This window comes from Anomaloglossus baeobatrachus, chromosome 2 (assembly GCF_048569485.1).
Source record: "Anomaloglossus baeobatrachus isolate aAnoBae1 chromosome 2, aAnoBae1.hap1, whole genome shotgun sequence".
NCBI lineage: Eukaryota > Metazoa > Chordata > Amphibia > Anura > Aromobatidae > Anomaloglossus > Anomaloglossus baeobatrachus.
In genome coordinates, this window is record NC_134354.1 from 788,410,155 (window position 1) to 788,426,037 (window position 15,883).

The following is a 15,883-nucleotide window of genomic DNA, read 5'->3' on the forward strand; positions in this document are numbered from 1 at the left end:
TGGAGGCAACGTGATGGCATGGGCATGCATGGCTTTCAATGGCACTGGGTCGCTTCTGTTTATTGATGACATAACAGCAGACAAGAGTAGCCGGATGAATTCTGAAGTGTACCGGGATATACTTTCAGCCCAGATTCAGCCAAATGCTGCAAAGTTGATCGGACGGCGCTTCATAGTACAGATGGACAATGACCCCAAGCATACAGCCAAAGCTACCCAGGAGTTCATGAGTGCAAAAAAGTGGAACATTCTGCAATGGCCAAGTCAATCACCAGATCTTAACCCAATTGAGCATGCATTTCACTTGCTCAAATCCAGACTTAAGACGGAAAGACCCACAAACAAGCAAGACCTGAAGACTGCGGCTGTAAAGGCCTGGCAAAGCATTAAGAAGGAGGAAACCCAGCGTTTGGTGATGTCCATGGGTTCCAGACTTAAGGCAGTGATTGCCTCCAAAGGATTCGCAACAAAATATTGAAAATAAAAATATTTTGTTTGGGTTTGGTTTATTTGTCCAATTACTTTTGACCTCCTAAAATGTGGAGTGTTTGTAAAGAAATGTGACAATTCCTACAATTTCTATCAGATATTTTTGTTCAAACCTTCAAATTAAACGTTACAATCTGCACTTGAATTCTGTTGTAGAGATTTCATTTAAAATCCAATGTGGTGGCATGCAGAGCCCAACTCGCGACAATTGTGTCACTGTCCAAATATTTCTGGACCTAACTGTATACAGATGCGAGTCCATGTGGGAGTATATACAGATGCGAGTCCATGTGGGAGTATATACAGATGTGAGTCCATGTGGGAGTATATACAGATGCGAGCACATGTGGGAGTATATACAGATGTGAGCCCATGTGGGAGTATATACAGATGCGAGTCCATGTGGGAGTATATACAGATGCAAGTCCATGTGGGAGTATATACAGATGTGAGTCCATGTGGGAGTATATACAGATGCGAGTCCATGTGGGAGTATATACAGATGCAAGTCCATGTGGGAGTATATACAGATGTGAGTCCATGTGGGAGTATATACAGATGTGAGTCCATGTGGGAGTATATACAGATGCGAGTTCATGTGGGAGTATATACAGATGTGAGTCCATGTGGGAGTATATACAGATGTGAGTCCATGTGGGAGTATATACAGATGTGAGCCCATGTGGGAGTATATACAGATGCGAGTTCATGTGGGAGTATATACAGATGTGAGTCCATGTGGGAGTATATACAGATGTGAGTCCATGTGGGAGTATATACAGATGTGAGTCCATGTGGGAGTATATACAGATGCGAGCCCATGTGGGAGTATATACAGATGCGAGCCCATGTGGGAGTATATACAGATGTGAGTCCATGTGGGAGTATATACAGATGTGAGCCCATGTGGGAGTATATACAGATGCGAGCCCATGTGGGAGTATATACAGATGCGAGTCCATGTGGGAGTATATACAGATGCGAGCCCATGTGGGAGTATATACAGATGCGAGTCCATGTGGGAGTATATATAGATGTGAGTCCATGTGGGAGTATATACAGATGCGAGTCCATGTGGGAGTATATACAGATGCGAGTTCATGTGGGAGTATATACAGATGTGAGTCCATGTGGGAGTATATACAGATGTGAGTCCATGTGGGAGTATATACAGATGTGAGTCCATGTGGGAGTATATACAGATGCGAGCCCATGTGGGAGTATATACAGATGCGAGCCCATGTGGGAGTATATACAGATGCGAGCCCATGTGGGAGTATATACAGATGTGAGCCCATGTGGGAGTATATACAGATGCGAGCCCATGTGGGAGTATATACAAATGTGAGCCCATGTGGGAGTATATACAGATGTGAGCCCATGTGGGAGTATATACAGATGCGAGCCCATGTGGGAGTATATACAGATGTGAGTCCATGTGGGAGTATATACAGATGTGAGCCCATGTGGGAGTATATACAGATGTGAGGCCATGTGGGAGTATATACAGATGTGAGTCCATGTGGGAGTATATACAGATGCGAGCACATGTGGGAGTATATACAGATGTGAGCCCATGTGGGAGTATATACAGATGTGAGCCCATGTGGGAGTATATACAGATGCGAGCCCATGTGGGAGTATATACAGATGTGAGTCCATGTGGGAGTATATACAGATGTGAGTCCATGTGGGAGTATATACAGATGCGAGCCCATGTGGGAGTATATACCGATGCGAGGCCATGTGGGAGTATATACAGATGCGAGCCCATGTGGGAGTATATACAGATGTGAGTCCATGTGGGAGTATATACAGATGTGAGTCCATGTGGGAGTATATACAGATGTGAGTCCATGTGGGAGTATATACCGATGCGAGTCCATGTGGGAGTATATACAGATGCGAGCCCATGTGGGAGTATATACAGATGCGAGCCCATGTGGGAGTATATACAGATGCGAGCCCATGTGGGAGTATATACAGATGCGAGCCCATGTGGGAGTATATACAGATGCGAGCCCATGTGGGAGTATATACAGATGCGAGCCCATGTGGGAGTATATACAGATGTGAGCCCATGTGGGAGTATATACAGATGCGAGCCCATGTGGGAGTATATACAGATGTGAGCCCATGTGGGAGTATATACAGATGCGAGCCCATGTGGGAGTATATACAGATGCGAGCCCATGTGGGAGTATAATTTTGTGTCATCAGTAGAGAGCTGGGACTGGAAACCAAATCTACTGATGGTTTGTCCAATAGGGGCAGTGAATAGAGAGAAGAGGGGGGGCTTAGGATAGAACCCCGAGGAACCCCGATGTAAGGGGAAGAGTAGAGGAGGAGGAACCAGCAAATGATACAGTGAAGGAGAGGTAGAGGAGAACCAGGAGAGAGCGGTGTTCTTGAGCCCGATATAGTGTCGCATAATGAGGCGAAGCTGGTGATCCACAGTATTAAATGCAGCAGAGAGATCCAGGAGGATCAGCAGGACAAGCTGAAACAGGGACTTGGATTTTGTGTGTCCAGGTTCTTTGCTTGACCCTAGAGGTGGCTGAAGGCATAAAGCTCCTGGGCCCTTCAGCTCATAAGTTAATTGGAGCTTTGGTTTCCTCAAATGGGTCAGAAGAACATTTTGACGCATACATCCCAACCGACCCTTATCCAATGGGACAGTCCCCTATTGAGTGAGGTGTCCTATTGTCCCTGGAGTTCAGGGCTATGTTCTGACTTCAGCTTTTCAATACAGTGATATATCTCCTCCATGTAAGCCGAGACACCACCTTGATTTTTCAGTTCCTTCTTGAGATTTACATACTAGTGTTTGTGCAAAGAAAGGAGAAAACTCTGAGGCGATATCTTGACATGCTTTTCTTCTTTATAGGCACATTGTACTGGTGGTGATATCTCCTGCATGTAAGCCAACACACAACCTTAATTGTTCATTTCCTCCTCCGAAAGAGGAACTTTAAAATGCCGAGCATAAAAAAACTCTTTTTGGCTAAGTCTTCTTTATAGGCACATTGTACTGGTACATTGGGATCAGCTCAATATATTAGCACCTCTATGTACAAACTACCATAACTAAATAGGCAAATATATATTTAGTTTGTACATAAAGGTGTGCTAGTACAGAGCTGATTCCAATGTACCAGTACAATGTGCCCATAAAGAAGAAGATCATGTAGAGATTTAGCCGAAGAGTTTATTTATACTCGACAATTTAAAGTTCCTGTTTAGGATGAGGAAATGAACAATCAAGGCTGTGTCTCAGCTTACGTGGAGGAGATATCACCACCAGTACAATGTGCCCGTAAAGAAGAAAAGCAAGTTGGGATGTAGCCTCAGAGCTTTCTTTGCACAATCACTAGTACGTCAGTCTCAAACATAGCATCTTATCACCTCCTTCTTGCATCTGTAACACTGGGCAGTCATGACATTGTGCTCCCCCCATTCTCCGCACACTGTCATGATTCAGCGGTCTGCAGTAACACGCAGTGCATGCAGATTTTTTTTTACCAAACTGGGGCAATCACAACTCCAAAATGTTTTTTCGTTTTTGTTTTTACAATACATGTGATCATGGGAAGATTAATTGGAAATAGGTGTTCACTGGGTCGTGGTTAAGGGCGCGGTGTCAAATGTTTTCACGACGCATGATCTGTACCTGATTTACTTTTTTAACAATTAAGAGGTGGGATTTTGGCCCCTCGGGCTCTCCGGCACCAAGATCATTAGAGAAGACAATGCTGTCATTTATATCTGCATCCTCGCCTTTCTTTACTCCCTGAAGATGATAGGATGAGAAGGAGTCTGATCTGGGGAGAGATCGTCTTACACGCTGTTCATCTTTCTACAGAGGAATAAAAAGTCTGGAGGAAAATGACGGCCGCAAGTCAGAACAGCTACTGTGAAAATCCCATGAAAACCAAAAAAGGCTGCAGGAGCCCATTCAACAGCATCAAGGTAATGGATGGATGGATGGATGGATGGATGGATGGATGGATGGATGGATGGGTGGATGGGTGGATGGATGGATGGATAGATGGATGGATGGTTGGGTGGATGGGTGGGTGGGTGGGTGGATGGATGGGTGGGTGGATGGATGGATGGATGGTTGGGTGGGTGGGTGGGTGGGTGGATGGATGGATGGATGGATGGATGGATAGATGGATGGGTGGATGGACGGCACCGGCCGTTAGTCTGGCCGCTCACTCACTGACGCTTTTTATGTGATGACTTTTCTTTTTTTTATGCTTCACTCCTATATGATCTGTTATACAGTCTCAAATATAAGAAATTCTCGGCACTCTGTAGAATCTGCGTCCTTACTCAATTTCCAGGCTGCCGGGTTACTTCCTCAGTTGATGCCCTTCAGTGTCCACGTGTGCTCCTGCTTCCTCCTCCTTCCTGGACCTGTGCAGGCAGCTCAGGTCCCCTGGTAGTGTGCTTAGGGCATTTGCGCACAGGTGCGCTATTTCCAAGAAATGCTCCTCACCTTATGGCTAAAAGACACAATGTATTTAAGGCACCCTCCTAATAGGGAAGGTGCCTGCGTAACATCCTTAGTAGAGTTGAGCGCGGTTCGTGGTTCGTGGTTCTCCAGTTCTAGGCTCGAGTGATTTTGGGGCATGTTCTAGATCGAACTAGAACTCGAGCTTTTTGCAAAAGCTCGATAGTTCTAGAAACGTTCGAGAACGGTTCTAGCAGCCAAAAAACAGCTAAATCCTAGCTTGGTTTCTGCTGTAATAGTGTAAGTCACTCTGTGAATCAAACTATTATGACATTTCAGTGTATAGTGTGCGTGAACAGCGCCTTCAGATCACTGCTGTTTCTATAATGGCGATCGCCATTTTTTTTTTTTTTTTTCTTGTCTTCCTTCCCTAAGCGCGCGCGTCTTGTGGGGCGGGCCAGCATGTCAGCCAATCACAGACACACACACAGCTAAGTGGACTTTGAGCCAGAGAAGCAACGTCATGTGTGATAGGATCTGCATGTCACATGTCCCTGCATTATAAAACCGGACATTTTCTTCACGGACGCCATTATCTGCCTTCTGCGTCTTTGGTGTCAGACATCAGTGTCGCAGCTCCGTCTTGAGTCCTATCGCCGATACAGCTGTATGCGCTCCATACACAGCGCTACACAGCATAGGGAGAGCACTTTATAGCAGTCCTTTTAAGGGCTCAAACCGGCAGGGTCAGAGTTAAGGTGACAGGTCCTGAAAACAGCAACAGCGTCTGTGTAGCTAAGGTCAGGGATTTCCTCCCTGCATTTCACCATTAGGAGGGAATAGAAAGGCAGGCTTCCATTCCTCTACCCAGAGCCCCACAATCCTGCCACTGTACCCTCCTGTCCTCTGCACACTCCAACTGATAACTAAGCCATTATACTAGCAAACACTCAGTGTACCTAGTGGCATCCTATACGTGGCTATTGGACTTTGCTATAGTCCCACTAGTGCCAAGACATTTGCAGAACGCATCTGCCTGCGTTGCACACTCCAACTAATTATAACTAAGCCATTATACTAGCACACACTCAGTGTACCTAGTGGCATCCTATACGTGGCTATTGGACTTTGCTATAGTCCCACTAGTGCCAAGACATTTGCAGAGCGCATCTGCCTGCGTTGCACACTCCAACTAATTATAACTAAGCCATTATACTAGCAAACACTTAGTGTACCTAGTGGCATCCTATACGTGGCTATTGGACTTTGCTATAGTCCCACTAGTGCCAAGACATTTGCAGAGCGCATCTGCCTGCGTTGCACACTCCAACTAATTATAACTAAGCCATTATACTAGCACACACTCAGTGTACCTAGTGGCATCCTATACGTGGCTATTGGACTTTGCTATAGTCCCACTAGTGCCAAGACATTTGCAGAGCGCATCTGCCTGCGTTGCACACTCCAACTAATTATAACTAAGCCATTATACTAGCACACACTCAGTGTACCTAGTGGCATCCTATACGTGGCTATTGGACTTTGCTATAGTCCCACTAGTGCCAAGACATTTGCAGAACGCATCTGCCTGCGTTGCACACTCCAACTAATTATAACTAAGCCATTATACTAGCACACACTCAGTGTACCTAGTGGCATCCTATACGTGGCTATTGGACTTTGCTATAGTCCCACTAGTGCCAAGACATTTGCAGAGCGCATCTGCCTGCGTTGCACACTCCAACTAATTATAACTAAGCCATTATACTAGCAAACACTTAGTGTACCTAGTGGCATCCTATACGTGGCTATTGGACTTTGCTTTAGTCCCACTAGTGCCAAGACATTTGCAGAACGCATCTGCCTGCGTTGCACACTCCAACTAATTATAACTAAGCCATTATACTAGCACACACTCAGTGTACCTAGTGGCATCCTATACGTGGCTATTGGACTTTGCTATAGTCCCACTAGTGCCAAGACATTTGCAGAGCGCATCTGCCTGCGTTGCACACTCCAACTAATTATAACTAAGCCATTATACTAGCAAACACTCAGTGTACCTAGTGGCATCCTATCTGTGGCTATTGGACTTTGCTATAGTCCCACTAGTGCCAAGACATTTGCAGAGCGCATCTGCCTGCGTTGCACACTCCAACTAATTATAACTAAGCCATTATACTAGCAAACACTTAGTGTACCTAGTGGCATCCTATACGTGGCTATTGGACTTTGCTATAGTCCCACTAGTGCCAAGACATTTGCAGCACGTCTGCCTGCGTTGCACACTCCAACTAATTATAACTAAGTTACATTGTCAGGGATATTTATTCTTTATTATTCTGCTGTTAATAAAGCTAGACCACCGCTGCAATCTTCACCACCTCTCAATTTTTACTACCACATTTTCAGTCCACAATCTTGTCGCAATCAACATGAGTGGCAAAATGACAGATGCTGGTGGAAAGGGGAAGAGGTGTGGTGGAAAAGGCAAAAAAGGTTTTGTCAGTGGGGAAGGTGGCAAAGCTCCATTATCATCTGCTGCAGATAGACCATCTACTAGCAAAAGTAAGATGTCTACTACTTATTGTGGACAATCCGATGTGCTCCCTTTTTTACGGACACGAACAAGAGGAACAAAGGTAGATGATGGGCAAAAAAGGAAAATGCTTGAATGGATCTCAAGTGGTCCAACAAGTGCCCTCTCAGCCACTTCAAGTACCGCATCCAAAAAACACCAGTCCTCTGAGTTGTCATCCCAATCACACTTGATTTCTCCCAGCTCTGAAGTCTCCATCAGCCCTGCACAGTATGGTGGAACTGAGATGGCTGAGTCTGCAGAGCTGTTCAGTCACACTATAGCCTGGGAATCAGAGGTCTGCTCCCAAGCTACAGTGAGTACAGAACAGGAAATGGTCTGCAGTGATGCCCAGAACCTTTGTGACTCTGATTCAGGCCGTGAGGACCACGTTTCTGAGCATAATGTTGACCCTTTGTCACAAACTGTAACACCTGTGGTTATAGACAATGAGGAACATACTGATGAAGATGAGACGCAGATACCCGATTGGGATGACAACTTAAATATTCGGTCAGGGCAAGAAGAGGCTCGGTCTGAGGGGGAGGGGAGTGCAAACACAACAATTGATGATGACGTTCTAGATCCCACCTACTGTCAACCCCCAGTCAGGCACTCGAGGAGGTCAACAGAGGCGGTGGAGGAGGATGCAACCGACGACGAAGTTACCTTGCGCCTTCCTGGACAGAGTCGGAGCACTGGTAGCACGTCTACAACTGCATCCTCAGCCACCACTCTGCCTATGAGCATTATTCGGGGTGGATCAACAGGTCGCATGGCCTCTAAGCCTTGCCTAGCCTGGTCCTTTTTTCACATCGAAAAAGATCGCCCAACTCATGTGATATGTAACATTTGTCATGATTCTGTTAGTAGAGGTCAAAACCTCAGCAGTTTGACAACTTCTTCCATGAATCGTCACATGACTAAATATCATAAGTCCCGGTGGGAAGCTCACCGTGCTGCAATGCGGCCTAGCGGAGCGAACCATCCACCGCCCGCCCCTTCCAGTGCATCCGCGCGCTCTTCATCTTCTAGGACTGTGGGGACAGCTGTCACACCTGTTTTTCCACGCAAAACTTCCACCACTGTAACCGCAACAGGCAGTTTGCTTGTAAGGTCGTCAGTTGGTTTGGAAGGGGAAACAAGTGAGTGTGTACAGCTCTCTCAGACATCGATAGCACCAACGTTGGATGAAGGCAACATCATGTCTCCGCCTGCACTTTCCTCACAAAACTGCATTTTTCCAGGGACACCCTACTCAACACCGTCTACACACAGCAGCCAGATCTCTGTCCCTCAGATGTGGTCAAATAAAAGGCCACTTCCTCCGACCCATGACAAAGCTAAGAGGTTGACTCTATCCCTCTGTAAGCTGTTGGCTACCGAAATGCTGCCTTTCCGCCTAGTGGACACACAGGATTTTAGAGACCTTATGTCTGTCGCTGTGCCCCAGTACCAGATGCCTAGTCGCCACTACTTCTCTAAGAAAGGTGTGCCCGCGCTACACCAGCATGTCGCACACAACATCACCGCTTCCTTGAGAAACTCTGTGTGTGAACGGGTGCATTTCACCACCGATACTTGGACCAGTAAGCATGGACAGGGACGTTACATGTCGCTGACTGGGCACTGGGTAACTATGGTGATAGATGGTGAAGGGTCTGCTGCACAAGTCTTGCCGTCCCCACGACTTGTGTGTCAATCCTCTGTCTGTCCAAGTTCCGCCACTGCTTCTGCATCCTCCACCTCATCTGGGTCCTCCACCTCCGCCCCAAGCCTGCCTGGTCAGGCAACCAGCGTTCTCACTGCGCAGAAGGAATCACGCACCCCTCATTACTATGCTGGCAGCAGAGCGCAACGGCATCAGGCGGTCTTTAGCTTGACATGTCTTGGTAATAAGAGTCACACAGCTGAGGAGTTGTGGTCAGCTCTGCGGTCCGAGTTTAATAAATGGTTGTCTCCACTCAACCTGCAGCCTGGTAAGGCCGTGTGCGACAATGCTGCAAACCTGGGTGCGGCCCTTCGCCTGGGCAAGGTGACACACGTACCTTGTATGGCTCACGTGTTGAACCTTGTCGTGCAGCAATTTTTAACACACTATCCCGGCCTAGATGGCCTTCTGAACAGGGCACGAAAACTGTCTGCTCACTTCCGCCGTTCAAGCGCCGCAGCTGAGCGACTTGCATCGCTCCAGAAGTCTTTCGGCCTGCCGGTTCATCGCCTGAAATGCGATGTGGCGACACGCTGGAATTCAACTCTCCACATGTTACAGCGACTGTGGCAGCACCGCAGAGCCCTGGTGCAATACGTCATGACGTATAGCCTGGGCCAACGAGATGCAGAGGTGGGGCAGATCACCCTGATGGAGTGGTCTCAGATCAAGGACCTATGCACCCTTCTGCACAGTTTCGACATGGCGACGAATATGTTTAGCGCTGACAATGCCATTATCAGCATGACGATTCCAGTCATTTACATGCTGGAGCACACGCTAAACACTATTCGGAGTCAGGGGGTGGGACAACATGAAGGGGAGGAACTACAGGAGGATTCATATGCGCAAGGGACAACAACATCACCAAGGTCCAGACGTTCATCATCACCAACGCAGCAGGCATGGGACCAAGGGGGACAGGGATCGACAAGGGCGCATAGTAGCAGGCGAAATGTTGAGCAAGGTGCAGGAGAACATGAAGAAATGGAGGACGAACTGTCCATGGACATGGAAGACTCAGCGGATGAGGGAGACCTTGGTCAAATTTCAGTTGAAAGAGGTTGGGGTCAGATGTCAGAGGAAGAAAGAACGGGTAGCACCTCTATGCCACAAACACAGCGTGGACTTGGTCCGCATGGCTGCGCAAGACACATGAGTGCCTTTTTGTTGCACTACCTCCAACATGACAGTCGTATTGTCAAAATTAGAAGTGATGATGACTACTGGATTGCCACACTATTAGATCCCCGGTACAAGTCCAAATTTTGTGACATAATTCCAGCCATAGAAAGGGACGCACGTATGCAGGAGTATCAGCAGAAGCTGTTACTCGATCTTAGCTCGGCTTTTCCACCAAACAACCGTGCAGGTGAAGGGAGTGATTCTCCCAGTTGTAACTTGACAAACATGGGACGGCCTCGTCATCTTCAACAGTCTACCCGTACCAGTAGGACCGTATCTGGTGCTGGTAACAGCAATTTTATGGAATCTTTTCATAATTTTTTTAGACCCTCTTTTGCAAGGCCACCAGAGACATCAAGTCTGACACATACTCAACGGCTGAAGAGGATGATACAGGAGTATCTCCAAATGAACATCGATGCCATGACTGTGCAACTGGAGCCTTGCTCCTTTTGGGCTTCAAACATAGAAAAATGGCCAGAGCTCTCCACTTACGCCTTGGAGATTTTGTCGTGTGCAGCTGCCAGCGTTGTCTCTGAACGTGTCTTCAGTGCTGCTGGGTGTGTGCTGACAGATAAGCGCACGCGTCTGTCCAGTGACAATGTGGACAGACTGACGTTCATCAAAATGAACAAGTCATGGATCCACCAGGAATTTACTACCCCTGTGTCATCCTGGGGAGAGTAAATGCTTGTGGATTTGGAATGTGCTTGATGCAAATCAAAACATCCTGTTTGCAACTAGGGCACAAGTGCTGCCACTGAAGGGGTGGGTGTGTGGGGCCCAATTTTTGGAAAAAAAAGGGAGACTCCGCTTGGAGTAACCCTTGCTTGCTGTGTTTTTAAAAGAAGCCAAGATGAACAGAGCTGGGATCAGGAAAGACTTTGCTACCTACCCCGGTGTCATCCTGGGGATGGATAAGAATGGCGTATTTTTGAATGTGCTTGATGCAAATGTAGCTGTGAAGTGTACAACTAGGGCACAACTGCTGCCACTGAAGGGGTGGGTGTGTGTGGGGCCCAATTTTTGGAAAAAAGGGAGACTCCGCTTGGAGTAACCCTTGCTTGATGTGTTTTTAAAAGAAGCCAAGATGAACAGAGCTGGGATCAGGAAAGACTTTGCTACCTACCCCGGTGTCATCCTGGGGACGGATAAGAATGGCGTATTTTTGAATGTGCTTGATGCAAATGTAGCTGTGAAGTGTACAACTAGGGCACAACTGCTGCCACTGAAGGGGTGGGTGTGTGTGGGGCCCAATTTTTGGAAAAAAGGGAGACTCCGCTTGGAGTAACCCTTGCTTACATTGTTTTTAAAAGAAGCCAAGATGAACAAGTCATGGGTCAGCAAAGACTTTGCTACCTACCCCGGTGTCATCCTGGGGATGGATAAGAATGGCGTATTTTTGAATGTGCTTGATGCAAATGTAGCTGTGAAGTGTACAACTAGGGCACAACTGCTGCCACTGAAGGGGTGGGTGTGTGTGGGGCCCAATTTTTGGAAAAAAGGGAGACTCCGCTTGGAGTAACCCTTGCTTACATTGTTTTTAAAAGAAGCCAAGATGAACAGAGCTGGGATCAGGAAAGACTTTGCTACCTACCCCGGTGTCATCCTGGGGACGGATAAGAATGGCGTATTTTTGAATGTGCTTGATGCAAATGTAGCTGTGAAGTGTACAACTGGGGCACAACTGCTGCCACTGAATGGGTGGGTGTGTGGGGCCCAATTTTTGGAAAAAAGGGAGACTCCGCTTGGAGTCACCTTGCGGTGTTTTACATGATTTTAGAAGGGCGTGCCATGCCTATATCTGTGTGTCCTCCTCTTTTTCCTTGTCCAGCTGTTTTGTTTTCGCATGAGTATATGTCCTTGTTACTTTCCAATGTGTTTGAGTTGTTTGTCACCTTTAGGACACCTTTGAGGGTGTTTTCTAGGTGTTTTTCTGTGTTTGTGATTGCCTGCCATTGTTTCCTATGCAGTTCGAGTTCGGTTCGTCGAACGTTCGACGAACCGAACTCGAACGGGAGGTCCGTTCGGCGAACCAACCTCGAGCCGAACCGCGACCGGTTCGCTCATCTCTAATCCTTAGTCACTTTGGTTGCCTGTCTGCTATCTAGGTGTCAGGTCTCGAGTTCATCTCCCATTATCCCTCTGTCTGTCACGTGTACCGGTCTTCCCATTTCTATCTGTCCCTGCCATGCCCACCATACCTATCCATACCCGCCATCCTGCCTTTACCTGCCTGCACCCATGTCTATACCGGAGTCTGTCTCTTGTCCTGGGGGGTCAGCTGCCACAGTCCCGGTCATTGCCCTCGGAGTTCTACCTGGCGTCCACCTTGCGGTAGGCGCTAAGATAAGCCTCTTCCACTAAAGAATAAACCCGGGTCCCCCCTGTGGTCCAGTGGGTTCACTGCTGCCCCTACACTGGCCGTGAGCATTACACCCTCCTACGTGTATAAGAAATTCCATTATGCAATCCATATAGTAAGTTGGTGACGTTTCCACCCTGTGACGGGGCCTTCATCAAACACTATAGGGTATGAAAATATAAGAAAACTAATCATGACATGGTTGTATATATGATTGAATATAATGTATGTGCATTTTACAGAGTATAGAACCCAGACTTTATATTAGGGGTCAGTCTCTCTGTCCCCCTAGGAAGCACGCTCATAGCCATATTGCCCCACTTTTAGGGTCATACATTGTATTTTGGTCAATACATGGTGGATCTCCTTTCTCATTCTTCTGAGACAATACTGATATAAAGTAACCTGAGTTATATATTAATTTCTGGTAATTTTTGGACTATCCTCGATCATATACAGTTAGGTCCAGAAATATTTGGACAGTGACACAATTTTGGCGAGTTGGGCTCTGCATGCCACCACATTGGATGTGAAATGAAACCTCTACAACAGAATTCAAGTGCAGATTGTAACGTTTAATTTGAAGGTTTGAACAAAAATATCTGATAGAAATTGTAGGAATTGTCACATTTCTTTACAAACACTCCACATTTTAGGAGGTCAAAAGTAATTGGACAAATAAACCAAACCCAAACAAAATATTTTTATTTTCAATATTTTGTTGCGAATCCTTTGGAGGCAATCACTGCCTTAAGTCTGGAACCCATGGACATCACCAAACGCTGGGTTTCCTCCTTCTTAATGCTTTGCCAGGCCTTTACAGCCGCAGCCTTCAGGTCTTGCTTGTTTGTGGGTCTTTCCGTCTTAAGTCTGGATTTGAGCAAGTGAAATGCATGCTCAATTGGGTTAAGATCTGGTGATTGACTTGGCCATTGCAGAATGTTCCACTTTTTTGCACTCATGAACTCCTGGGTAGCTTTGGCTGTATACTTGAGGTCATTGTCCATCTGTACTATGAAGCGCCGTCCGATCAACTTTGCGGCATTTCGCTGAATCTGGGCTGAAAGCATATCCCGGTACACTTTAGAATTCATCCGGCTACTCTTGTCTGCTGTTATGTCATCAATAAACACAAGTGACCCAGTGCCATTGAAAGCCATGCATGCCCATGCCATCACGTTGCCTCCACCATGTTTTACAGAGGATGTGGTGTGCCTTGGATCATGTGCCGTTCCCTTTCTTCTCCAAACTTTTTTCTTCCCATCATTCTGGTACAGGTTGATCGTTGTCTCATCTGTCCATAGAATACTTTTCCAGAACTGAGCTGGCTTCATGAGGTGTTTTTCAGCAAATGTAACTCTGGCCTGTCTATTTTTGGAATGATGAATGGTTTGCATCTAGATGTGAACCCTTTGTATTTACTTTCATGGAGTCTTCTCTTTACTGGTGACTTAGAGACAGATACACCTACTTCACTGAGAGTGTTCTGGACTTCAGTTGATGTTGTGAACGGGTTCTTCTTCACCAAAGAAAGTATGCGGCGATCATCCACCACTGTTGTCATCCGTGGACGCCCAGGCCTTTTTGAGATCCCAAGCTCACCAGTCAATTCCTTTTTTCTCAGAATGTACCCGACTGTTGATTTTTCTACTCCAAGCATGTCTGCTATCTCTCTGATGGATTTTTTCTTTTTTTTCAGCCTCAGGATGTTCTGCTTCACCTCAATTGAGAGTTCCTTAGACCGCATGTTGTCTGGTCACAGCAACAGCTTCCAAATGCAAAACCACACACCTGTAATCAACCCCAGACCTTTTAACTACTTCATTGATTACAGGTTAACGAGGGAGACACTTTCAGAGTTAATTGCAGCCCTTAGAGTCCCTTGTCCAATTACTTTTGACCTCCTAAAATGTGGAGTGTTTGTAAAGAATTGTGACAATTCCTACAATTTCTATCAGATATTTTTGTTCAAACCTTCAAATTAAACGTTACAATCTGCACTTGAATTCTGTTGTAGAGGTTTCATTTCAAATCCAATGTGGTGGCATGCAGAGCCCAACTCGCCAAAATTGTGTCACTGTCCAAATATTTCTGGACCTAACTGTATGTAGTGTAAACATTATATGTTTTATTTTCATACCCTATAGTGTTTGGTGAAGGCCCCATCACAGGGTGGAAACGTCACTGACTTAATACTTGGATTCTGTAATACAATGTCTTCTACATTTTGGGGTGTGGAGAATTTCATGCACCGTATGTCTCATATACAGAGGCTGGAAACCTTCTCGAGCGCCGGCATCTTTTTGTTTTCTTTAAGAGATGTATCTCTCCGGTATAGACGGTTATACAAGCAGTTATGTAATGACCGGTAGAGCGGGAATCTATGACATGCCGAGAATGCCGAAGACCGAGAATTACCTGCTCTACCAGATCCTGTACAGCATCCACATGTGCAAAGTGACCCCCCCCCCCGTATACGAGAGAAGTCCAAGATATAACGTCTGCTTCATCTTCTCACACACTATATGCTGCATTATGTATTCTTCTCCATCCTTAGAACTGTAGATTTATGGTATTAACAGCTGTACTCTAGAGCTGCACTCACTATTCTGCTGGTGTAGTCACTGTGTACATACATTATATTACTAATCCTGAGTTACCTCCTGTATTATACTCCAGAGCTGCACTCACTATTCTGCTGGTGCAGTCACTGTGTACATACATTATATTACTAATCCTGAGTTACCTCCTGTATTATACTCCAGAGCTGCACTCACTATTCTGCTGGTGCAGTCACTGTGTACATACATTACATTACTGATCCTGAGTTACCTCCTGTATTATACTCCAGAGCTGCACTCACTATTCTGCTGGTGCAGTCACTGTGAGTGCAGAGAACAGAGCGAGCTGAGCGCTGATTAATGGAGCCGCGCTGTGCAGACTGTGTTGTACTGTGACATGGCGGGTGTAGGAGACATGCGTCACAACATTTTTATATTATCTGATTACAGAAATGATTTTAACCTTAAATGCGGCCAAGAAAACAAATTGTCCTTAATATTGTCCGTAACCGTAATAGGGAATCTGTCCGCACAATCC

At 46.3% G+C, this 15,883-nt stretch overlaps 1 protein-coding gene across 4 annotated transcripts in view; it reads left to right on the plus strand.

The window, feature by feature from the left end:
- SLCO2B1 (solute carrier organic anion transporter family member 2B1) overlaps window positions 1-15,883 on the plus strand; it is a 185,305-nt gene that overhangs the window by 69,747 nt on the left and 99,675 nt on the right. For all 4 annotated transcript variants that reach the window (XM_075337646.1, XM_075337645.1, XM_075337648.1 and 1 more), the window contains exon 2: window positions 4,352-4,458. In XM_075337646.1, the coding sequence (XP_075193761.1) occupies window positions 4,375-4,458 (84 nt within the window). In that variant the 5' untranslated portion in view covers window positions 4,352-4,374. The remainder of the gene's footprint in view (window positions 1-4,351; window positions 4,459-15,883) is intronic.